The 26,264-nt window shown below is 35.2% G+C and overlaps 1 protein-coding gene across 14 annotated transcripts in view; it reads left to right on the top strand.

Annotated features, from left to right (window-relative positions):
- STXBP5 (syntaxin binding protein 5) overlaps nt 1-25,697 on the top strand; it is a 123,871-nt gene extending 98,174 nt beyond the window's left edge. For 8 of the 14 annotated variants that reach the window (XM_052784781.1, XM_052784780.1, XM_052784777.1 and 5 more), the window contains 7 exons: nt 6,829-6,879; nt 11,083-11,322; nt 12,762-13,131; nt 15,776-15,941; nt 16,756-16,867; nt 19,122-19,342; nt 20,051-25,697. In XM_052784781.1, the coding sequence (XP_052640741.1) occupies nt 6,829-6,879; nt 11,083-11,322; nt 12,762-13,131; nt 15,776-15,941; nt 16,756-16,867; nt 19,122-19,342; nt 20,051-20,092 (1,202 nt within the window). In that variant the 3' untranslated portion in view covers nt 20,093-25,697. The remainder of the gene's footprint in view (nt 1-6,828; nt 6,880-11,082; nt 11,323-12,761; nt 13,132-15,775; nt 15,942-16,755; nt 16,868-19,121; nt 19,343-20,050) is intronic. The other 6 variants (XM_052784782.1, XM_052784779.1, XM_052784791.1 and 3 more) reach the window with 1 other exon arrangement.
- Nucleotides 25,698-26,264: the final 567 nt, after the last annotated feature.

The raw sequence follows: 26,264 nt of genomic DNA, 5'->3' as shown, positions 1-26,264 counted from the left end.
ACTCTCTTTGAGAACATGTGGCTGATTTAGTTTCTTTTTATGTGTTGCATTCATAGCCATATGGTCAGATTTCCATATGACTATGGTCAAGATAGAGGTAGTATCATGTTTTCATTTAATTGTCTGGAAGAGGACTTGGTCATATATAAGTACCCCCCCGTTACTGTTCCAGAACTGTATTTACTTTTCTGCATCCATCAGTGACACAATACTCTACCATCTCCAGACTTGTGTCTAAAAAATTTGGTGACAAAATTGTGTTGGAATATGTTGTATGGAGGTAGATTGAACCCTTTTATGATTGGAATGGAAATTAACTCTGCTTCTGACAACTGGGCCATTACATAAATGAAGGCGAGAAGCTGTATGATTTAATTTTGGGGAAGGGACTCTTCTTCCATAACTGGGATATGGTTATTTTCATTTCAGAATCACTGTGTTAATGGTTCATTTTGTTTTCATTTAGTATGTTAGTATATCCTTGTAGGAGGATTTCACTTGATCTCTTTAGTCAGATCAAAAGGTTGAAACTACTTTATATAGTAAAACTGTTTGCTAAATTACTATTCCATAGGTTGTGTGGAACCATAGGTTAAGAATAGGGAGGAAGAGATTTCTTTTCCGGTAGTCTCCCTTGGATTTGCTGTTTGGGAATTTAACTTTTATCCTAAACCATTAATCTCTTTCATCACAATTCCATAATTGAGAATAAGAATCATTTAAAATTCAGTGAGATAAATATGAGTATGATGAAGTTCTCTTTGGAATCTGAGGTACAGAATGAGGAAGAGTAAGAATATGCCCTTTTTTTAGTACTACATTGAGCCCTCCTTGCAGTGGTAACAGAAATGTTATGGAAGATGAGTTCTGAGACAGTGGAAGCCTGAATATAATTCAAGAAAGCAAATGGCTGTCAATAATATGTCAAGTCATCTCTAATTATTAAAAACTGAGTATCATTTACATGAGTATTGATTAATATGTTCTCCTAAAGGAAATTCAGGCTAACTAGAAACTTACGTTCAGTTCTTCTAACAAGAACAGCAATGCTTAATCTTGTACATGTTGTATCAATGCCTGTTGATGATGTAATGTTTCCACTTTGTCCTAAAGCAGTCTCTTCTGAACTTAAGACAACTTATCTTGTGCAAAAAACATAGTATGTTTGAGTGCGACTTCATTTTTTTTTTTACTTTTTTCGGAGTAAAGTTACAGTATTAATAAATCATGCTAATGAATTCTGTAGAACTGTTGACATCTGCTTCAGCTTGAAGCCTTTCAACTGAAAGTATTGTGAATGTTTTTCACAGCTCAAAAAGCAAAACATTTATTTACAAGTAATGCATTCTTCAGGGCATAAGTTAAACACAGAGTTAATTGAGACAATAATGCATTTGACATGTAATTCATAAGCGTCTCCCAGTCAGCCCATATTGTGATTTGTGTAACTTGCACAGTTTATTGGAAGTTTGAAGGGACTTAATTATTTCATCTGCATTCTGTTAGACTTCTGAGTGGTTCGATGCTGTGCACTGAATGGTTTTTTTCACTGCCATGTTTTCTATACCTTATCTAGCATGTTTACTCTGCATGGCTCTTTCTTAACTTACATTCTAAGCTCTTCCATATAAGTAAAACACCTCTTCTTCGGTGTTAATAGTTGCATGGTTTTGCATTTCATTGTTTTAATCTGAATTACCAACTAAATGTGAATGGACAATGAGTTTTGTAAAATGTGAGTGTCACTTACTGTTGTTAACTTCGTGTTGTATGAAATACTGTTTACCATCAACTGTGTTCACATGGATGAATTTGTACGTAGGACAGTTGTAGCTCTTCGCACTGGCATATAGTGCAGTCAGTTCAAGTTCTTTCCATTCTTTGTCAATATGTGAAATATAACCTGTCAAATGGATTGTGAAACAGAACAAGAATTATTTACATTGATAATTTCAGTTGCTTTTAATATCACTCTTGTGGGTTTTGTCACATGGGAACAATAAGTAAGGCAATACTGCTTGCGAAGTGCAAAGTAATTTCATTTCAGTGATAGGGCTGTAAGGTAGTAACATAATACACGTGCATTTAGAAATCTGAAGCCATTATCAATTTAATCACTTTATTGGAATTTATGTAAAGACATCTTAATTTCTACAGATTTCTGTCATTACTGACAGTGTCAGACAAGGATTCTTGCTTTGTTAAAGGATCAAAAACCATCTAAGACTGCAAAAATAGCATAAATAAACCAAAATGTAAATGCTTCGTGTACCAACACTTCAGCTTTCCCATATATACTGTTAAGATCAGTTGGTCTGGTTTTTTTCTGAATACTCAGTTGTGAATGTTCCGTGCTAAGGAATGGATAGTAACTCAAGTTAAAGACCTATCGTGAGTATGTTGCTTTTGGGTCACATTTCCCTTTTATTTGCATCAGAGGTGAACTTTGGAAAAGTTGCAATTACCTTGGATATGTGGAGATACTTGGTTTAACTAACCATTTCTAGAAACTATAGAAAATACTGTGGCCATTATTAAAAACAGCCATTTCTCTTGGGAATGGCAAATATTTGAAAGTATAAATAATGTGCTGTGAAGTAGTACAGAGAAGTATATCAAATGTAGATGAACTTACAGGAAGAAGAATTGGTAGGAAGTATTTAATTTCTAAGGCCATGTCATTTTTATAGAAAGGCTTTGTGATCCAACTTCAGTGGAAGCAAAATCTTAAGCTGTTTTACTCATACTTTGGTCAGTTAATTATCTGGCATGAAGAGATATATGCAATTAAATATACAGTTACAAATCAGGTCAGAAGTTAAGGGGTATTGTAACATCCATTTCTGGAAGAAGCTTTAATAAAGGTACATGCAAAATACTGTAGACTCTCAGACCTTCATAACTGTTCCAGTAGGCTACACATCAAATACTTTTCAGGAAAATTGGTTTGATTTATTTTTGCAGTTTATACATTTAAAAACAATTGCGAACAATATTTGTAGGCAGGTATAAGCAGAGCAGCTTTAATTCCAAACTTCTGTAATCCCTGCTGTTACTATTGATATAAGGCTTCTCACATTTGTTACAATCTAAGTGTACACCTAAATTTTTCAAACAGTGCTAAAGTCATTGACTGTTAATGCTGTTTTCATGGAATCAAATCTTAAGATGCTCATAATAAGTTCTCTATTTGCCTTAATGTCAGAGCAAGACTGTTTCTTTGAATGTGTTTTTAGTACTTTGATCTAATTTTGGATATATCAAGTACACCTTTTCTTACGTTCTCTTGTAAAATGGCTTTAGTACTCTGATATCAAATTTAGAGATTTCAGCATTGATAATCTATTTCTCTATTGTACTGTCACCAGTGCAGTATTCAATTCTTTAAGCATCTTGAAATTGGTAATGTTAATCTTTCACATCTGTGTAGTTGCCAGATATAGAATAATTTGGGAACTTTGGTATGTCTAACAAATTCTAAGCTGCTTAGTTATTTCTCATGAAATGTTAAATGAAATAGGCTTTATGTAAACTGTTCTTTTGTCTGTAAAAACACCAAGGCACTTGTCTCCTTTATAATCTTTAGAATTTTTTTTTAAAGTGTTTAGACTGTTTCCTTAAATAAGGAATGTGTGAGTAATCACTCTATAGCTTTCAAACTGATGTGCTTATACATTCTAAAGTATCAGCTCAGGATAACCCACTGCAAATAAAATGTGACTATTACTTTTAAGCCACAGCTTCCTATTGATAGTTCAGTCATGTCTCAGCCTTCAGTTTTTCTTCATTAAATTGCTTGAGACTCCTATGCTGAAATACAACACACTATGCCAAGGCAACCTTTTGTATTTTAACACCTTGCCCCCTCAAGCCTCACCTATGAGAAATCTCCAAGAATCTTGAATATTGGTTTTGGACAGTTCTCTAACATCATACTTTCATGTTATACATATTAGCAACAGAAAGGGTGTGTGTGTGCGTGTGTATGACTCTAGGTTTTCTTATTTAGAGGAGTATTAAATGTAGGTCTAAACACAGGCAAAATAGTCATTGTTGCCTTGAGCAGCAATGTGCCAGGAGGAGCAAAATGTCTCCCCTGTCTCTGTTTCCTTGGTGCACACCAGCCACAGAAGGGTAGTCTTGGCTGTAAACACTTCAGTGACCACCGCCACCACCAAGAGAGGTATTAAACTCTGATATGACAGCTACTACTTGAGGTCAGCTACACCCAGCAGGAGCAGTCACCGTCACCTTTGCCCTGTTGTACAACTGGAGTAAAAAGCCTGACATTGAGCACTTTCTCTGTAGATCTCCATCGTATCTCTTCCATTTCTCTGACTTGTATCTTTTGTGTCATAGAAGTTGTCTATCATGTTGCTGGTTTTCATCTGGGGCATAGCAAAACTGAATTTTCCAAAACTATTGTAAACTATAAGCCAGATATGAATACAAGCAGGTTTCTTTTATACTAAGTAATGTTAGTTAAAAATGGCTTAGCTGGCAAAATACTCCTATTTTCTTATTGCATCTTTAGGCACTTTTTTCTTTAAACACAAGATGGCAGTACTGCTATTTAAATAGTTTATTGTCTCCTATTTACATTTGAATTATTGAGGGGTTTGACACGTTAATGTATGTTTTGAAATGTATTTTTTTGCATAGCACATTAATGCACATTTTCTAGCAATGACATCCGTTTTAACAATTTGTGTATTCTCTTGTCCTATTTATGAGGCATAGATCAGTGTTTGTAGAAAATGATGTCTAACAAATTTGTTTTACCTTATCAAACTAGTTCACACAGCTGGCCTTTTTCTAAGGAGCAAAAAGCTAAAACTGGGGGACTGACTCTTAGAATCTAACACACTTGCCTGTACTGGTTATTACCTACTATATTACCTGTTACCTAGTATCTTTTTTTTTTTTTTTTTTTTTTTGGTCAGTTTTCTCCAAGTTTTTAAAATCATGTGTTAAACACTTCTATTTGAAAAGCCAAAAGTGACTGCTCTGGTCTTCAAAGTGACTAATTAATCATTGCTGGTATTCACACATGGTAAAAGCTGTGAAAAGCCAAAAATAACTCAAGTTGATTTTCTGTGTGCATACTTGAGCTTTTGTTCAGTATCTCAGCTTTTATGATTTACATGTCTAACACAGAAAACAAGTTTTACGATGAGGAATGCCCATCTTGTAACTCACAATTCCAGGTGAGGTTTCATGATCTCCTTTCAAGCTGATGTAAGTTCAAGCTGACAGCAAAAAGATGACCTCCTGGTCACTAGTGCTGTTTTGTACCGTGCTTTTCTGCTTGTATAGCTGAGCTCTGATCTGGAACAGGAGTTGATCTTGTTAAAAACAACCCTTGGCAGAAGTTTCATTTAAATGAGTTTTGGCCTCCCCATTAAGCTAGGCAGATGCCAGTGCCAATGCAAGGATGAGGGTAGAAAACATGTAGTCGGACTGCCCTTTTCAGTTTCAGCCTGCGCTAAAATAAAGTGACTAGCATTTCATTCTGAGAGTAAGTAATTTCAATTTAATTTGAATAGGACATACTTTGTAACATTGACACATGAAGGAAATTAGAAGATTATTTCTGGAGTCTTGTTCTCAAATTTTTGTAATGTATGACAGGAATAAAACTGTTCAACTATTCAGATAACTAGCATTTGCAATATTGATGAGCATAATTGATGATACAATGAAGTATTTCACTTTCTGAAGGAGTGGAAGTAACTTTAAATCACATGCTGTTTTTCAGGATATGTAGAAAACGGAATGATTTCTATTAAAATGATAATTAGAATAAATTAACTATTTTTAGCTGAGAGAAGCAGCAAGGTTCAGGCTGCTTTATGACTGGTATCCATTACAAGGTACTCCTAGAATGATAAGGCTATTGTCAACATCTGCTTTAGGTAGAGAAGTATTACCTTTACAAGACGGTAAAGAATTAAATGATATATCAGAATTCAAGCGTGTGGCTGGGAAATAAATTCAGAGTCTAGCCCTGGTCTAATAGTTAAGCTACATCAAAATTATTCCTTCTCCAGTAATTGTTGAAAGCTGGAAGAGGGATGTATGGCTACTAATTTACTAGTGACTTTTATTATAGCAGCATTTGTTAATACTGTACTGCATTTTAAATGGACTGCAAGATTTCCATTCCTATAAAGAGAATTTTCCAAGTCAGGGATGAGTTCAAGTGCTGGTTTTGACTTCAGCAATATAATCAAAATTATACTACCTTTTGTTTGACAGTGCTGCAAGTGTTTGTATGCTGCTGATTTTATAATTATTCTCTGTAACGTTTTCATGGTTACGGATTGCATCTCAGATTACTAGCTTTTTACACATGTGCATTAATGTTTTAGTGTAATTAAAAGTTCATCTTTTCTCTGTTTTAAATATCTTGGGTTTGATCAGGAAGTAGGGCAGAAGAAGAGGGGATGGGATGCTAACTTTATGTAAACTTCAGTGCACATTCTTGCAATAGCCAAGAGTCTGTGTTCTGTCCTCTCACCGGAGGAGATAAAACTTGAGGTTGAGCCAAAGCAAAATCCATGCAATCCATCAAGTTCTGCCTGAAGCCTGAGGAGAAATGAAGCTTGGCAAAAGTCAAAGTGCTGTATTTTGGGGATTTTGGTATCTGCCACGTTTTACTTTGCACCCCTCCCTTGTGGAAGTGAGGCTGTGCTTTAGCAGAAATCCTGTTAAGTACTGCAATTAATGTAATAAACAATGATATATTAAATATTGGGAAAGAAGCAAATAAAGGCCAGCAGAATCATGTTTATTTCTTTTAAAAAAAAGATATACTTCACTTTTCAGCAAAGATGTCCAGGAAGCTAAGTTTGCCAACTGAGTTAAAGCCTGATTTAGGTAAGTTTACATAGTTGATTTTATTTTTACTAAAACTGTTTTACAGAATGTGAGTACATTAAAGTGAGAGTCCTAAATTATGTAAACTATCATGACTTTGTTGCATTTATCTGAAGTCTAGAACTAAAATTTTAATTCCACTCTTTTTGGGGGCTCTCAGGCACAAAATGTCATTGCTGTCATCATAAGGTAAGCCTGCAAATCTTGTATGTGGCTTATCGCACTTTCGTCATAATTTTTAGGCATCTGTCACTCACTTTATCGGTAGTGCTGTGATAGCAAAAGTGTGAATAAGCAGGTAATGTAGGGAAAATTGCTTCCTGTTTTGAACCATCTGATACATTTTAAATTGAAAAATGAAATATCTTAAGAATAACAGGATATGTTGAGGTCCACTCAACAAATAATTGGACATAGTTTTACAAATGTTGTCTTGTGACCACTCTCTCTAAATGAAAATAATATACAGCTGTTTGGATGGATGACCAGTCTGAGAATTTATTTTTTCTTGAAAAAGCACAGTAACTTTCTTTTATATAAGAAGCAGTTCAGTTGAGGTTTTTAGTACTAAAGGTCATTGTATTGGATAACTAAAACATCATACAAATGAGTAGATTTATTATTTTTTTAGTACTTTGCCAGCTTGTAGATCAGATCCAACTCTCCTGCCTTGTTCTCTAAAGATGATGGGGGACAGCTGTAGACCTACAGCAGTAGAATGTAGCCTGAATGTGAAAGCTGTCTTCTGACTGCCACAGCTTGCTCCCCCTCCTGCAGCAGAATTGCTACCACAACCCCAGCAGAAGACAGACCAGGATCAGACTGGCAGCTGCAAAACTGTGTATTTGGCAACTGTTGCTATCAGCAAGGAAGGAGTCCATGGCACTGGGATATCCTGAAACTGAGCTGGACCACCCTGATTTACAATTACAGCTCGCTCTACTCGGAGAAGTGTTGGAAGGAACCCTCAGAGATCCTTTAATCCATTTCTATGGCAAGGATCCAGATGTCTGACAATTTAACCTCTCATCTATTCATGAGCCTCCAATAAATAAGTTTTTAGAAAAATTCCCAGACAGAAAGTTCCAATGTTTTATATTCAGACAAATTTCCTGTTATTTAATCAAACTTCCTTGCTTCCATATTAACTTTTTCTTGTCCTTTCCACAATGAACAGGGATAACAAGTGCTCCCTATCTTTTTGTTAGCCATCTTTTATGCTGTTGAAAGCTGTCATCATATCTCTAATCTTCATTTTTTTACAGATTTTTTTTTTTTTTACAAAATTCAGTTCCTTCTCCTTTTTTAGGTTATGTTGTCTAAATCTAGAATGGCTTCTGTTAATCTCCTCTGAACTTGGAATTTTTCTTCATCTTTCTAAAGCTCTTGTGCCCAGAACTAGAGGGATTTAACTGGCCTTGTTGGCACGAAAGAGCAGAAAAATTTGATTTGTCTTTTCAGTCTGTTTCTGTTCTTCCTTACTATGTTTACTAATTCATTAGGGATGATTTCAGTTTAGGGTGACTTTTGTCATACTTTGCAAACTGGAACACATTTGTATTTAAATATTATCTAATTAATTCTGATTCTACTGTTGTTTTACTCCTCCCAGTTCTTTGATAGCAATAAGTACTTAAATGTGTTGTGGGGTTTTTTTAATGAAGACTGGAGAAAAGAGAATGCTTAAAGTCTTTCAGCGCTTTCTGATCCTGAAAGAGTTTCAGCATTTTCTACATCACTTAATACTTGCTGTTCTTTCTGCTGAAATAATGGAATTTTTTTGTCATCTCACTTCTGGTATACTCATAAAATAGTTTGTACCTTCTGAATTGTAATAGCCTTTGGTTTTGCTTGGCTTTGCATATGTGTGGATATCTGCACTTAGGTGCCTCGTTTTGTTCTGTGTAAAATTCTTTTAGGTTTTCAGGTCTGTAAATAACTTCCTTAGGCAATTATAATCTTTTTTTATTTTTACTTCTATCTTTTCTCCTAGTGGGATAGCTTTTGCATAGTGTTCTTCAAAGATTGTCAACTTGCTTGTATTTTTTTTTGTCACTTATGTGGCCGTATCTACTGGCTCTAGGAGACAGCTGAAATGCCTTTCTCCCAAGCTCATTATGCCTATCACTTTCTCTCCTTTCTTTCCGTGGCTTCTTGAAACCTACTCTTCCGTGATCTTGTTCTTTCAAATTACTTTTTTGTCTTTAGATCTTTAACCTACCCCTTTTCCTCCCTAAATAGCCATAACAAAATCTAAAGTATGTGCTTCTTATGTGCTTATCCTCCACTTTCTAAAGCAGAAGTTATCTTGAACATACTCTAGTCTGCATTATAGCATTGCTTTTCAATGTTGTAATCCAAATGATTTAGGTACCATTGCCACAAGGTCCTATCCTTCGGTTTAGTTGCTCAAGAGAGTCTCATCTTTCCATCCTTCTGATGAAGTGGTGTGTAGTGGATCATCGCACTGTTGTTCCTTCCTCTTCATCTGAAACTAATCTATTAACAAACCATAGATTCTTCCTTGACTTCGGGATAAATAATATGCACTAAGGCAGTTAAACTCTTTACCCTTGGTTTTCTCTTCTGAACGAGTTGGCCACTCTCCACAATGCCTGTATTGTCTGGCAAGTTAATTTTTATGGGGCTTTTTCCTGTCCATTCCAATGCTTCTGGAATTTGTACACATGCTCTTCAAATATTCAACCAGATGCAGCTCAGCAAATGCACATTTAATTTTATGCCTGTTGCAGTTAATGTATGATTATATTCAGACTGATTAATCCATGTTAGAGTTGAAAAAACATTGTTAGTAAATATTCAAGCCTGAAGAAACAAGCATCTTAAGAGGTTGTGGTCATTAGAAGAACTATAAAAAACAAATAATTGTTTTCACTGGTTTACTCTGGATTTGATTTTTTTAAATGTGAAAACTTAGCATGTCAACATCTGAGTGGTTGACCTAGTTTCTTTCTGTAATCCATGTTTTACATTTGACTTAGCCAGAATTCAGCAGGACAATAATTTTTCTATCCTTGCTGGAATGACACAAATATCTCCTGAGAAGATTCACTGTTTGTGTTGAGTAGATGTCTGTATTTAGTCAGTTGAAAACTAGTTTGTATGCTTTTCAAATGCATGTTAGATGTTCTTTGTAGAAAGTTTTGCAATAATTTAATGAAATTAGCATAGTGATACTTCCAGAAAGTATGTGCTTAAAGGTGCTAGTTGCATCTATATCCTACCCAAAGATCCAAAACAATACCTTAATTTTTCAAAAGTCATGATATAAATTGCATCAACCTTTTACTAGTAAGTTTTGTCTTGTGCTAAAATTTTGGAATGATGAGTTAAGAAAGTAAAGCATTAATTTGTGAATGCACAGATAAATTCAGATGTGCTGATGTGTTAAGTATCACCACACGTGCAGATAGTGCACAGCTAGAATGGAGCAGCAAGTTTACTGGTTTGAGCTTTTGTTAATATTGGAATTCATTCTCCGTTAAGAGAACCTTATTTGCCAAGCAGTGAGCAAGATGGCCTGAAAAGTTTTAGTGCTGTTTCTGGCACCACAGTATAGTATTCAAAATGGAAGTCTTCAGCTTTGCATACCAGTGCCAGGTGGCATTTGGTAGCATTTGATGTTTCTCTTGCTAAAAGTTTGGGTGTATGTAAATAGCCTGTTAGACCTCCTCCATACAGTTTCCTGAAGTGGGACAATATTATTGTGAGTCCTTACAGGTTACATGGTATCATGCTGTCTGGATGTCACTGCAGTTCTTAAAGTAAATTAGTTGCAACTTCATAAGATTATTAAACTGTGTTCCATGGAAGCCAAGATTTTTTTCATCTGATCAATGAACTAATTTGCAGAGAGGTTTGTAATTCAATTTTTTTTTTTAAAGGAAGAGTCCTGTTTGATGATGACTGTTATTCTCTGTCCTAAGAAGACAGAAATATGCATAACAAGTGTTCATGACAATTACCTAATAGCAACGTCTGCAAAACAAGATTGGGCACTTTGTTCAGAATACAGTGTTGAAAACTGGGCTAAAAGAAAATATGACTAAGGAAGAATACAGGAGTAATAATCAATGGCATGGTAGTTAGTATATACTTCATGCTAAAGAACAAAAAAAAAATCCAAATTCTCTTGATCCCTGCATTTTGCTATTCTTTTTAATTAAACTGATTTATTTTCAGATGTCAAAGACAACTCTTTCAGTCGATCCCGGAGTTCTAGTGTAACTAGCATTGATAAAGAGTCACGCGAGGCAATTTCAGCTCTTCATTTTTGTGAGACTTTCACAAGAAAGACTGATACATCGCCTTCCCCATGCCTGTGGGTTGGGACCACGCTGGGTACAGTGCTTGTCATTGTACTGAATTTACCCCCAGGAGGAGAGCAAAGACTTCTTCAGCCAGTAATTGTTTCTCCTAGTGGTATGTACAAAGCAGATGGGCTAAAGCATACTTTGATAAAGTATTGTTCTAATTCATATTTTTTTAAAGAAACTGTTTTTCTCAGTTATGGATTAGTTAAATTAATATATATTCCATTGATTTAGCTACTACGGTTAATGATCTAGCTTGGTTACTTCATTACCAGAGTTTTAAAGTTGCAAAGTTGAAAATATGATCTCGTGTAATATAAAAACACCACTTTAATGTATACTTGCTGAGAAACACGTTTGCTGAGCTTAATGTAGTACCTGGCAATTGTTAAACAGAGATAGCAGAAGAGATGAGTATTTCAAATGCTCAAAATTTTTTTTTCAGTCATGAGGTGGGAAACTTTCAGTTTTCCTGCATCATGAAAAGGGAATACAAATTAAGGGTTGTATATTGAACAACAAGGTTTAAATATTAGCGATAAAATATTCATTGGGATTGCTGTGAGAGGTCTTGTATCTTGTTTTTCTGATACACAGCAACCGATTTTGTTGTAATTATATATTAATGGTTTGCTGAATATGTTGTTAGGTATAGATTTAGCTTTCCTGCTACCACTGTCTCATGCAGAACATGCTGCTCTGCTCCACTTTGCTCACACAGCTGGTATCAGGACACGTGAATTGCAATGCTATTTCATTGAAATAGTTATTAGGAATAGCGTGACCTCTAGACCATATATGTGATTTGTGCTTGTGAAGTATGGTATTGGCAGCAGTATTCAGATTTGGTAACATTTGATCATAAAGGCAAGACTGCAGACTAGGCAGTATGTTTAATCACTGTATCTGCAGCATAAGCCTTAAAAGACACTGCCATGTGTATGGGGTTTTTTGTGTACTTAGCAAATGTTCATGTTTTTACTTATGTGTGAATAAATATAAGTAATATAAAAAATGTATTAGCTTGAGATCTGGCATACAGAGATAGTGATTTAAACAGTGGGGAGGGAAAACTTTTCTTCTTTCATTTTATGCTAAGGAATTGCATTCAAGTATGAACTGCAGGGGAAGAAAGGAGGTGCTCACCTTTGACTAATATTTATTGTTGACATTAAGCACACTGTGTACTTCTCAGGAGAGAATGAAATGAGTTGCATTTGTGACACTGAACTTGAATACACATGTGCATTCCAGCTTGGCTCTCTTAATAAATGTATACATTTCCATTTAAGTTAATGGAAGAGTATGCATACACTTAATCCCTGAAAACAGGTTTAACATTTTCTTGAATACGTATGTGCTCTTGCACATGTTTCATTGATTTTTAGATAAACATCCAAAGGTTTTGGTACATCTGTGTTGCTACAGAGGCAAGCCTAAGTTCTAGTTTTCTTTTCATTGTGCTAGCTTCTGAAAGGAGTATTTTGTAGCTTGAAAGACAATTTAGGAAAACTGTTTTAGAAATGTGCTCAATTGTTTTTTTCCTAGGAACCATCCTGAGGCTAAAAGGGGCAATCTTGAGAATGGCTTTTCTGGATACCACAGGATCTTTGGTCCCACCAGCACATGAACCCTGGAGAGAACTCAATGTTCCTGAAGATAAAGATGAAAAAGATAAATCGAAAAAGCGACGACCTGTCTCAGTGTCCCCCTCTTCCTCTCAGGAAATCAGTGAAAACCAATATGCAGTGATATGTTCAGAAAAGCAAGCAAAAGTTATCTCACTGCCATCCCAGAACTGTATTTATAAGCAAAACATAACAGAGACTTCTTTTGTTCTTCGTGGAGACATAGTGTCATTGAGTAACAGTATCTGCCTTGCATGTTTCTGTGCCAATGGACATATTATGACTTTTAGGTAAGACCTGTTTGACAGTAACTTAAACATAAAAAGAAAAAATAGTCTTCTGCTAGATAAAAAGTTTCCTTTTCCATACAAATATGAAATAAAAAAAAATGGACATTCACTCAGTATTCATGAACCTCTAACACTTGGGCCTGGATAATTTTGATTATGCATTCCTATTAGTTATGCCCTTAACACATGAAAAAGTTTACTAGTTTAGCTCAAGCTATCCCAATTCAACAAATGGTTCCAAACATGTGATACCGGTCCATGAGTTGATGAAGTTTGTCTCAAAGTTGAATTTACTCCCTGATGGAGAAAACTGCCTTGAGTCAGACCTTCAGCTGGTACCTGACCACAACTCTGCATATCTTTGTGCAGCTGTTTGCATCACATTCATGCCTCAAACTTACCATTTTGTTGTGTAGCTTGCTCATTTCTATACTACAACGACTAGCAATTAATCTTGCCTTTATAGCCCGAGTTTAAGGCCTTTAAGACATAAGTCATCTGAAATAAAGGGTTTAAGTTATGAGTTTAAACATGTGTAGAAGTAATGTTTGAATGTACTTACATTTCACTTATGTAATTTTAACATGTCCTTTTTCTTGAGCATTTTCAAATGGTGTTTTATTCTGAACAGCAGTGTGTGTATACCTATACCCTTGCCACCTACATTTTGGTCACAGCTAATGCCAAGATGAACGTGGAACATGGCATTTTAAAATTGTGCTGGTAAAATTCCTAAAACATTATTTTTAAGGTTGTGAAAACAAGCTTTCAGCTTGGGAAATTCTCTAAAAAGATACTTCTTCAGGAAGTTGTTAGGAATAAAACCAAAGCTGATGCATACTACAATTAAAAAATAAGTTTTGATTAAGTCTTTTAACTCCATTGATATATATCCCAACATATATTCTAAGCATCTCTACAAAATGCTGCTCACCTTTTAGGGCAAGCACTGTTTTTTCCCCTAATGAAAACTGAACTTAATAAATAATGTTTAAGTACCATATATTGAAACATCCTGTTTTCCCCAGGATTTGTTTTGTTTTCTAATGAACTTTGCATAGAGGTAGGTGCTAAATTATAAATATTGAATTGTTACATTGTGTAGGGAAGTTGAATTCCCAAGGATTAACTCCATTCCATAAGCATGAATTCCTGTTGGGAAGTGGACTTAATGTTAAAAAAAAAAAAAAAAAAAAAAAAATGCTGTTTGTGTAAAGTTGTCAAAGCATTGTATCATTCCCAAGATGGCCAATACTTACCTACTGATAAAAACTTAGATAGGGCTTACAATTCTGTTACAGATTTGTTTGAAACTCTGAAAATGCTATCATGGATGTCATGCTTGTCCTATCTGATCTAATGTTTTTGTATTTTGTCTTGAAGCTGTAATGATGTTTTATGCTTCCATCAGTCTGAAGCAAGACACTTCTCTGTTACTAACTCACTCGTAGGAATATTCTTGGTTTAGATACGTGCATGGCAGAAGTGTCATTTCTGGCTGGTGTGCTTATAAGAGAACATTGGTTTTTATTTCTTACGTGTAGAACTTGCCTCCAAAGTCATGTTACCAGTTCTCCTTCCTTTTGTTTGTCATAAATTAAATCTGCTAAGAGACAATCCACAGTCTGCAAAATGCAAGCTTAATGTTTAGAAATCTCAGTATCATATAAAAAAACACCCCAACACTTACTGTTGTAGTTACTACATCTTTCTTTTTCATTGCTTTTGGCTTTACTTTGCACCTTTACTGCTTTTTTAGTTTCTAGAAATAATAATCCTATACAGATGGTATCTGCAGCAGAAGCTGCTTAATATATTGTTGGTACATTTGCAGCTAACATCTTATGTAAATTATGCTTTTACAAAAATTTCAGAGGGAATGTTTTTGAGACAGCAGTTTATTTTGGGTTCTGTTTATCAAGACATCAGGTGTTCAGTCACTTCTTACTTGCATTTATTATTACTTTGAGGGAGAGGAGTGTTTGGTAGCAAGAGCATTGTTACAGCCTGAGTGTGTTGCATCTGTTCTTCAGTAGCTTGATGCAAAAGTACTGCAATTACATGTGCAGAATCAGAAAATGCAAGGTAAGTAAACTTTGCTCTAAGAGGACTTCCTCTTAATTATGCAGTCAGACAGAAAAGTTGGACATAATTCATAAGATCGTTTGAGGCTACTGAATTCTGTTTTCCTTTGAAAGCACACCCCTGCATATTTCTAAGTGTTCATGAGGAGAGATCTTTTAGACTTGTATTTTTAGTCAAGGAGAAATTCTTCACCCAAGAGAAGGGGCAGGATGTTTAGTTGTAAACTTTTGGTAGATACTTATCAAAATACTTTGTTAGTAATTACTGAATAATGCTTTAAGTGAATCTGAGATTTACATGCTCAGAGTATCATTTAAGGGATGCTTTTAAATGCATCTGTGATGCAGATGTTTAAATTTCACTTTTGAGGCACTAACTTGAAAAAATTCATATTTATGTTTTGAGATTTTGCAATTGTATTAAATGATACCCTGTTTATGTGGTAATTATGTAGATGGTGAAGAGAAAAATAATGTATTGCAGTCTAAAAATGAGATATTTGATCAATAATAGACAATCCTGCTATATTTAATCAGGTTTTTTAATTTTTTTTCTTAAGTTTGCCAAGTTTAAGGCCGTTGTTGGATGTATATTACCTGCCACTCACCAATATGCGGATAGCCAGAACATTCTGCTTCACCAACAACGGACAAGCACTCTATCTTGTCTCACCAACTGAAATACAGAGGCTCACCTACAGTCAAGAAACATGTGAAAATCTTCAGGTAATGAATTACAAAAAATAATTACTGTTTTCCTAGATATATTCTGAGGTTCTTGGTTCTAGATTCGTGATGCTTACAGTAATTGTTTGTCATAAAGCCAAGCACTTTGGCTTTCGTGCTTTGATTTTTCTCACTGTAGAGCCTGATTCAGGGTGAATCACTCCTACTCTTAAATTTTACTGTTTCATCCATCCTCTTGTATTTGAAACAGTTTCTTACTTAATTTCCTTTTTGATTGATAGGATATTTCCTTGTTTAACATGTGCAGTTAACAAAACTCCCTTGTTCAGTTGATGCTGGTAAAGGTGCATGCTGACCTAAGCGGGGAATACTAACTTAAGATAATTGAAGAAAGCTATTATGTTTCAGGAGTATTAACAGCTTGAAAAGATTCTCAGTCATACTTCAGCTTAGAAGTTGTATAGAATACTGAAATAGCAGAGATGCAGGCTGTAAGCTCTACTTTGGTACCATGCATGGATATGGGTATTTGTAGATATAGTTTCACCAGAACAAAATCAGGGGTGTTGTCCAAGTTGTTGAGGGGCAAATGCAGCTTTACTTGAACCCGTTTCTTTGCTACTGAATTTCATGAGCTATAAGCTTTCAACTATCAGAACAAATGGTTTGGACAGATTTCTTAATATGTTTTTATTTTTTATTTCCTAAGTTGCTTTGCAAAGGCAGATGCCTATTAAAGCATATTCATTTTTAAATTCAAATCCACAAAATAAATCCTTAAAGTGAAAGAATATTCCATTAATTTGCATGTGAAATAATGTATGCCTTGTTGTGTCTCCTCTTCATTGCAAAGGAAATGTTGGGTGAGCTCTTCACTCCTGTAGAAACACCAGAAGCACCAAACAGGGGGTTCTTTAAAGGCCTGTTTGGAGGTGGGGCACAGTCACTTGACAGAGAAGAACTCTGTAAGTTTTTAGTATTCGTTATTTTTCTGGTATTTCTACCCAAGAAAGCCAGTGATCCTTGAGAAATGTATTACCTGTGTTAATAGAACATTATATTTGCAAAGAGGAAAGTAAAAAAGGGAATGACAAATACTTTTTCATATCTTTTACGTGTTGTACACCTTACCAACAAGATCAAAAAACCCTGGTGCTGTTTTCTCACAGGATCCTTTACCTCATTTATTCAGGAGTAGATTATAAAACAAGAAATGGGACAATTGATCTTATTTTTATTCATCTTTATGAAGTGTGTAGTACTGACCATGTTTTTCTTAATGGTGTTAAACTGAAGGGGGCTGGTTTTGGAGAACACTATTCTGGACAGTGAGAAAATTAAAACTCCATTCTACTTCAGTTTGCTAGATTCTTTTTCCTCATTTGACTTGTGCAGAGATGCCTTAGGAATGAGAGCAAGGACAGAACTGTATGGTAGTTCAATTTGGTGCTCTGTTCATAGGACAGTAAAATTCAGATTTGGCAAAGTTTTTATTGCTTTATCATTTTTTCATTGTTTTTTGATTACAGCTTTTTTTTTTTACTGTGGTAGCATGCAGCTTTTTGGTATATTTAAAGAAAATAACTTCCACTTATTCAGATATTTGCTAGATGGAACACTATATTATGCAAGTTTATTTGTAAGAACTGTTTCCTTTTTAACATGAAACATAGCTCTTAACAGGCAAGGCTCCCTGGCAATCCTTTATTTTTTTATTGGTTCTTTTGATCTATCCAATAAAAATTAAATTAGTCTTTACTATTTGTGCCTGTACATTTTGAACAAATATCAAATATTTAGAGGTCACTTTCTGCATTAAAAATTCCATTTGTATTTATATATGTGTAATACTTTGAAAGGTTGGTCAGGTATTTTATTAGAGAAATTTGTGTGCACAAATTATATGTTTAATTAGTATGACTGGGACAGGAAAAAAATGGCTTTTTGTGGCAACAGAAAAGCACTCTTGTAACTTTAGAAGCTATCTTTTTACATCATTTCAATTTTCCACCATCAAGTTTTGGCTTAAATCTTCAGAACGAAAATAGTACTGAGTGGGAGAAAAAAGCCCAATGAATTAATTGCAGCCTGAAAGTGAGTTCAATGACAATGCAAAAGACATCTGGAAGTCTCTTTAAAATAGTCATATTTAACATGAGGGTCACAGCAGAATCTGTAATAAGTGAAATGATTCCTTTTTTTTTTATTCTTGGGAATTCACAGAAAGAAGTTTATAGTGTTAGTTGAAATCTAAATCATTCTTCCTAGAAGCATAAAATCAAATCATAAAATCTTGAAATACTGCAGCAAAACTTTTTAAATATGTTAATATTATTTTTCCCAGAAGTGAAAAAAAAAAAAATGTTTAAACCATAATTTCATTGTTTAGAAAAAAAAAAAGTTACAGATTATTTGGTTTGACTTCAGCATCCAAAAATGTTTTGGCCTTAACTCAAATTTTTGTAGAGTATACAATTCAGCATGAGATTGACATGTCCATTAGGTGTCTAGACTGAACTAGGTGGCTGATGTCCCATTATGAGCAAAGGAGATGTAGTCAATGCAGTCACTGGAGTCTAGAGAGCTGTTCAGCTGGCCATTCATGGGTGTTTACTTCAGGATGAGCTGATTTGTTCTTACAGCTGTACTGCCTTTTCATGACTTACATGACTCTCTTTTTTACAAGATTTTTACAATAATGAGAGCATAAACACCTAATCTTCAGGTGTCTGCATCTAAAACTGAACTTCCATCAAAGGAAACTTCTGCTGGTGGAGTCATACTGGCTAGCTACACCAGCAAAGCACTTCCAGAACTGACCACGGCTTGTATTTTCAAAATTCTCCTCCTTTGTCTGCTGAACTCCCAACACCTTCCCTGTGAAGTAAGCTATATTGTTAAAAACCACTTCACCAGCACAATTCTGTTGATGACCACGATGCTGGCACTGTTGAGAGAGTTTTAATTTCACACTTGAGCTGTGAAAAGGTTATAATTTTGTAACCTGCCTGGAAATTTGGAAATATGTTTGAAAATCTCAATTTTATTGAATAGTAACATCTAGAAACATTGAGTAGTGAGTATTGCTCATAGTCATGCCTATGATTAGGTGTTTGGTGTCCATGCAAAGAAATGACACCTCAAACTTACATTGGTATTTATGTGATAGTGATAGAAAACCTTACTGTTCTGTTTTTGCTGCTTTGCAAATGCTTCCAGTTGGAGAATCAGCATCTGGGAAGGCATCAAGGAGTCTTGCCCAGCATATTCCAGGGCCTGGGGGTATTGAAGGTGTCAAAGGAGCAGCATCTGGTGTAGTTGGTGAACTAGCACGAGCCCGGTTGGCGCTAGATGAAAGAGGACAGAAACTAGGAGAACTGGAAGAAAAAACTGCAGCTATGCTTTACAGTGCTGATTCTTTCTCTAAACACGCTCATGAGGTGAGTCTGTTACATGTTAAACTGAACATTAAACTGATACTCTAGCAAAAATTGCAAGTTTTGCAAGTAACTGGCTTCTGCAAAGGCATGTTAGAGGTATCTAAAGGGAATGCAATATCACTGAAAAAGGACACTTCCCTTTTATCTATCAATCATTACTCCTAATAATTAAGTATTAATGTAAACAGTTTTGTCTTGTGGCACATTGGTCTAGAGCATACCCTCTGCCTGAGTGGCATGTGGACTGCCAAAAGTGCAGCTCAGTTCACATTACTTAAAGAATTTGTCACTGAGTTAGATAAGAGTATTGCTCTGTGTGAGATTCCTGTGGTTCTTAAGAAAGACCCAATTGTTGTATGCAAACCCCGTGAGTCCAAGTTATTTTTTTTTTTTTTTCCTCAGTAACTACATAGGTTGGCTGTTCTCTTCTGTGTTCATCCAGATCTCTTTCCATCCCCTAAACTCCTGTGCAACCTTTCCATTGTCCCAAAAACATCTTTTTCTATCTGAGGCCAGATCATCAGCAGTGTTGCTACCATTAGAAAATTCATCATGCTAAAACCTTGCTGTTCAGCAATGTTGTTGTTGCAGTTTTGAGAAGCCTTACTAAGGTCCCTCTTTCTCATGCTGCTTTGTAAGCATATAATTTGTTTATATCATTGGTTCGTTATAGAAACAGTAATTAGAAATTGTTTTTTGTTTTTCTAGATGATGTTGAAGTACAAAGACAAGAAGTGGTACCAATTCTGATGATGCTCATCAATTACATCTGTTTAATTTTGTCGTGATGAAAAAAAATCTTGGTTTTTCATTAATTTTGGCAGGACCTTCAAAATTCAAAGGAGTATTTACCATTGGATACTGTTGTTTCCTAGCACAAATCACACACTGTTTTACCTCAGTCGTGGCTTTAACTGAGGAGCTTTATATTTAAAAGAAACACACACAAAAAAATCAAACTTGAGTGTTTCTTAGCTGTTGGTTAGCTGAGAGTTGGAACAAAGAAGGTAACTGGAACATGTGGAAAAGAGGGTAAAGGGAAAACGTAGTGTGAGATGGGCAGGGGCAATGCAGGGTCAATCCTGTGTTAATATTTCATATGCCAGAAGTTTTTGTGCTATTGTAATTGCTGCCAGTGTTACACCCTCCTGTGAGGAGAGGCAATAAATCAGGGGTCCAAGAGCTGGAATAAAGTTGTCTGTCTTGCTGGACGGTAGCTGACTTACACTTACCCTCTCTAAGACTCACTATATTTACCATTATTGTTGAAGAAGAGTTCAAGTTTGCTGTCACTTCTTTCATCGGAAAAGCTGGAAGCTTGGAAGATTTCTTGTTGAAAATTGTATACATAGTTGACCTGTGCATAGTCTTTTCTTGGACCCCTGATCTAGTATTCTTGTATTCACATCATATTCTGTGAAGTGCAAAACAAGAGAATACACAATTTTTGCATTAAAAAAGTCAAGTGAATAATATGACTGGAATGTGTCATGCTGGGAGTTTTCATTTGTGTTATAGCTGTGCAATGTGAAATGTGGTAACATCTTCATTGTGGTAAGAATACTTCAACTTCTGTTCAGTTAAATATTATTTTTTTGCCAAAAATAGTTATTGGTTCAGTTTGTGTAACATTTAGAATTGGCTGTGGGTTCCATTCATGCTGTGAACTTTTATAAATGTTTAACAGAATGTATCTTTACAGCCATTAATTAAAATAGCTGAGATAGTTTTGAGCAAAACTTAAGTTCTAGATGCCCCTCTAGTCCTTTACTGTGAAATCAGATAATCTTGGACTCAGGTTTTCAAACAGTTTTACACTCTGTGGAGGTGCTGATGCATGAATAATGGCAAGCATCTAATATTTAATAATTGTCAGTATATTGTTTAGCAAATTTCTAAATCCTGCTAGTAGAGGTATTTTACAAGTACCTATCTCAGCCCCACCCAGCACTAAAGGCCTAAAGTTTGGATTTAGTCTCTAAAGCAGTGTTTTCAATGTGGGCAGTGGTAAGTGTCCACTAAAACTTCAGGAACTGGTGAAATAATGTTCAGTTTGGGTGAGGTAAATAATATAGCTGAGCTAACTTGTTAATGGCTGCTGCACTAAAGCTGTAACAGTGGGAATGACCAGAGCTCTTTTAAAAAGAGAGGATTCCTTAAAATAAATGTTTGTATTTCAAAAATTTATTTAGACTTTCTTCCTCAAAGTAGGAATAGTTACTGACTGATTTTGTTTTATAAAAGGGAGTACTTACAAGCTGATAGGTCTACATTGTCTGAAATTAATCATTTGGGTTTGCTTCTCCAAGCATCACATTCTGTGTGGTGTTTTTGCACACTTTCTGAATGTTCTCAAAGCAAAACCTTGGTTATATTTGTATTGTGAAGTGATGTTGCAGGTACATAGATGAGGCAACCTTACAAAACACTTAAAGCATGCAAATTATTGAAGTTACTGATGGTTCTTAATTCATTTTTCAAATGAAAGGCAAATATGTTTGGGCTTTGTAGCACAAATTGATAAATTTTCTGATTTTATGTATAGTAACAATTTAAAAAGACAAGTGAATTCTGTTGCCAGTGTGAGGGCATGCCGTACCATGTCCACTGTTCAAAGAACTTAGCAAATGAGAACATGACAATTTGAACAAGTAGCTTTGATTTCTTGATGGTTCTGTCCCATACCTACTGAGTCAATCATAACTTAACTCAGCTTGCCACACAGTTTTTGCCTCTGCATGTTAATTCCTTTTCTAGTGTCCAATTAATGCGTAATTAAATTAACACTATTTTGTTAAAAATTCAGGTAGAAGAAAACTAGATAAACTACTATCCATACCATTTCCAAAAATAAAACACCCTAGTGACACTTGTCCCCTTCCTTATCTCACATTTACAAATTGAGATGACTGATTATTATTAGACCTGGTGAAAATGAACTATATTTCAGAGCTACAGAATCCTGGAAAATTAGTCTGGTCAGGCTCTGTGGGAGAGGATGGCAAAAGTACTCTTCAGCAAATCATGGTATCAATTCAATGGAGGATGACCTTGGTGTGAAAGGAAAGCCTGCTTAACTTTCTCATCAATAAACATTTGACAACCACCAGCAAGCAAAAAAAGAGGCAATGAGAGACCATCTGCCAGTACAAGAAGAGTAGTGGCTTATTTGGTATTATAGAATTTATCATAGCTGAATCTTTTTTTCTGTTGCATATGTTCAGAGCATGCTTCTAGAATGTTCATGAAAACTAATGAAATGATTACTCATGAGATGAATACACAAATGGTTCTTGGTCAATAAAAGGGGCTATGTACAATTTTAGTCTAAAGCGTTCCTTTTTCCTTCTCTGTGGAAGGAAGTTGATCATACATCATTGCATCTTATTCTGCTATTGGTGGTGCACCTTTTGTACAGCAAAGTATATTGAAATCCTTAGGGTAAGCACCCCTGGGTTTTTTGCTAGCATTTTAGTTGTGTGAAACTTTTTTAGAGTGTCTGGAAAACTATAAAATACAATTGAGCTATTACTTTTTTATTTTTTTTGATGGAAGTGTAAGAAACTGCTGCTACCTATCTGTTTATGTGTAGTGTGTCTCATTAGGAACTGTAAACTGAAGAAGCTTTTCTTCACCTTAGTCCTGCCAAATTGTAACTTTTGAATGTTGATATGTGTAAATATGCGTGTATTCCAAATAAGTCTGAAAGTGTTACACCACAGGCATCTCCAGTGATTTGTTCTTCAGCAAACAGTTCAGTTATAAATTATAGTAATATATAGCTGTGTTCCTTGTCTGTCTTTATGCAGAGATTTTTGCCTGAGGTGGTACTTCTATGGCAGGTGATGTTGGAAAGCTACATCCAAAGGAGGATTTTTGGAAGCAAGTTCATTTCCTTTTTTTCCTTTTTGCTTTCTTTTTCTCTTTTCCGTTTTGCGTTTGGGTTTTTTTTTTTTTTTTTGCTTAATTAATGGCACTGATCTTACCTGAACTTCTAAACTTGAATTTTTCCTGCACTTTAATTCAATCATGGTATTTTATTCCTTAATTTTGTTTCTACATTTGTGCAGTTCAGGTTCATTATCTGTATATAAACACACATGTTCAATAAGACTTTAGAACAGATTACTTTCAGGCACACTTGCTAATTATGTGACTATCATTTCAAATGTGTGTTTTCTTAGCAAAATATGTATATACAAGTATATACAATATAGAATCTAATGAAAGGCACGTATCCTGTGTCAGCATTCAGTTTATAAATTTCTGCAACACTTTCAGATTTGTTACTAGATAATACAATAAAATCTGTTATATTTATACATACTGCTTAAGAATATACTTTTAGTTTTAAATAATTTTTATATGTACACTTCTACCTTTAATTTTAAAAATACTTATGTTCAATTTTTAAGTCAAAGTACTTAAAGTATGTATATTATCCATAGAAGAAGTTGTTTTAAGCTTATGAATACATTCATATCTCATATCGAGATGATACAATTACTAAGCAATGAAAACAAATAGCCCATTTTGCTTTGCAGAAAATAATCATACTTATTTTTACTTCTCATTATAAACATTCTTAAACAATTCCCTAAGTATGGAGAGGGAAGATAGTGCATTCAGAAAACTAACCTAATGTCAAAGTTTTCTCAATAGCTGCAGTTTGTGGCTGACTGGCTTTCTATGATTTGATTTTTTTTTTTTCCACGTATACGCATGAAAGACTTTTTTCAGCTTTATTCCTTGGCCTCTTAAAATTCCCCAAAATTTAAGTGAGGTTTGTCCAATAAATATTTTCTTTGAGTAATGTATGAATCTTGATTATACATCAGCTCTTTACATGTAAATTGGGGGGGAGGGGGGTGTTGTATACCAAACATGTGTGAAAAACTTACAGCCTGTGGCTGAAGTGCCCTCTTCTTTCTCATCATGGTTTAACATACCCGGGCAGGCATGGATAGCATGTTTGGTGTGCGGGGAAGGAGTGCAGTGCCTTGCCTCCCTCTCCAAGTTGCAGGGTAACTTCTTGGTTGAACCTTTTCTCATTCTAGCCAATTTCCTATATGATTTCTGTGAATCTTTTTGGTGGATGTTGATAGTTTTGCTACTATCACAAAACCTTCAAATACTTTGTAGACAGAAATTAATGATGTTTGGGGGGAAGGAAGTAAGTAAAACAGAAAAAAGATGTGTAGTGTAGGCGAATCAGCTAAACCGATTTTATTTCAGTTTTCATTGAAAAGCTAAATTAAGCTGGGCCAATTTCTTCTTATACATGTTATAGAGATGTGCTGTAAATCATCTACTTTATTACTGTTTCAAGCCAGATGAGTGTACTGTGTTTCTGGGTTCTTTTACACTTAAAGATGTGGGTGTTCATTTTTTAAAAAGAAAAAGGGGCGGGGGGGGAAGAGAAACATAGAACAATCAAATGAAAGGTGTCAATCAGTATTCCTTTTAGTTTTCCATGTAAAGCGCCTAGAAATGTTTAAATCATACAGCTGTAGGTTACTTTGACACTTGTACTTCTTTTTGTTAGTACCTAAGTTACATACTACCAGGCAAATAATAACTAGAAGTTAAACTGTTTCAGTTGAAAACATGTAGGGAGTTGTATGTGGATTACCACTACCATTCAGTAATAGGTGATGCAAAGGGAGAGGGGTGGGAACATGTTTTAAATATTCCCTTTTAAAACAGAATTGTAAATAAGCAGTACTGTGTTATTTTAGACCTGAGCTCTGCTATCTGTAGTGGTTAGAACTAGGAAAACATGCTGCTTTCTAGTTATGCTACTGCTTCCTTGTACCTGCACCATGGGGGAAAAATAAAAAAACATCAGTAAATTTTTCTAACATTGCCCCGTTGTGGGTAAGCATGCTTGATGTGTAGCAGTTCTCGTTTATGTATATCTTAGTGTGTACATGTGTGTTTTCTTTTTTTCTTTTTGTTCATTGCAACTTATTCTTCAGTTAAGTCTTGCTGAGCCCCACTAGCTCTTCTGAGGGTGATTACTGGAATATGCATTTTAGGTAGGGTTGCAAATCCATCTGTCTACAAATATAGTTTCATATGAACTGCAAACTGTACTGTTACAAACACAACTATGTTAGATTGCATAGAGTTATTTTACTTACATGTACTTGAACTATGTCATCATAACAAAGTTAAAAAATTAAGTATGGAATATTTTTGTAAATAAAAATACCTGTGCAGCTGGTATTTTAAATTTAAAATGTATTATACATTAATGTTTCAGAAAAAATGTTCATATATGTGTATATGAATGTGTCATTATGCTGAAGGGCTCTTGACTGGGCAAAATAAACTATTCAAATCTCTCCTGAAATGAGTGGAGCTTACTCCTTTTCTTCCTAACCAGTTCTTTTCCTGCTGGCTGGAGCATACAGTGACTCCTTGCCAAAAAAGGCTGTTTCATTTTGCTTAAGTTTTTGTGGGATGCGCCTTACGACTAGCAGAGCGGTGTGTGCTTGAAGCACTGGCAGCGAGGCTGACAGTGAGTAGCCCCTAAGGAGCACAAAAGGCAAAATGGTTTGTCTGTGGTGGTGTTCCCAAGCAGGTCTAAAAACATTCTGAAACACACATCTCGATGGCGACGATGTGAAGTCCTGTTATCCTTTTAAGCTATCAGAAAAGTTAAGGTTGTTCATTTTACAGACTCAGTAAAGCAAAGTATTTTCTGTAGCTGCATTTTGACAGTGTTTATTAATTTAAGAATCCAGGGTGCATGGGGAGAAGAGATGAAGCTGATCTTTTTTTTTTTTTTTTTCCTTTGCCATATTTATGGCACAGCAGATGTATTATTTTCTTTGGTTGAGGCTCAGCTTTGCCACCAACCAATTTCCAGCTTGCAGTCTATTAAATTTTCTGTCTTCTGCTGTTGGGTGAGGGGGAA

The sequence above is a fragment of the Harpia harpyja genome, chromosome 4, assembly GCF_026419915.1.
Source record: "Harpia harpyja isolate bHarHar1 chromosome 4, bHarHar1 primary haplotype, whole genome shotgun sequence".
Lineage (NCBI taxonomy): Eukaryota > Metazoa > Chordata > Aves > Accipitriformes > Accipitridae > Harpia > Harpia harpyja.
The sequence above is the reverse complement of the archived record's forward strand: the minus strand, read 5'-3'. Positions and strand labels throughout refer to the sequence as shown.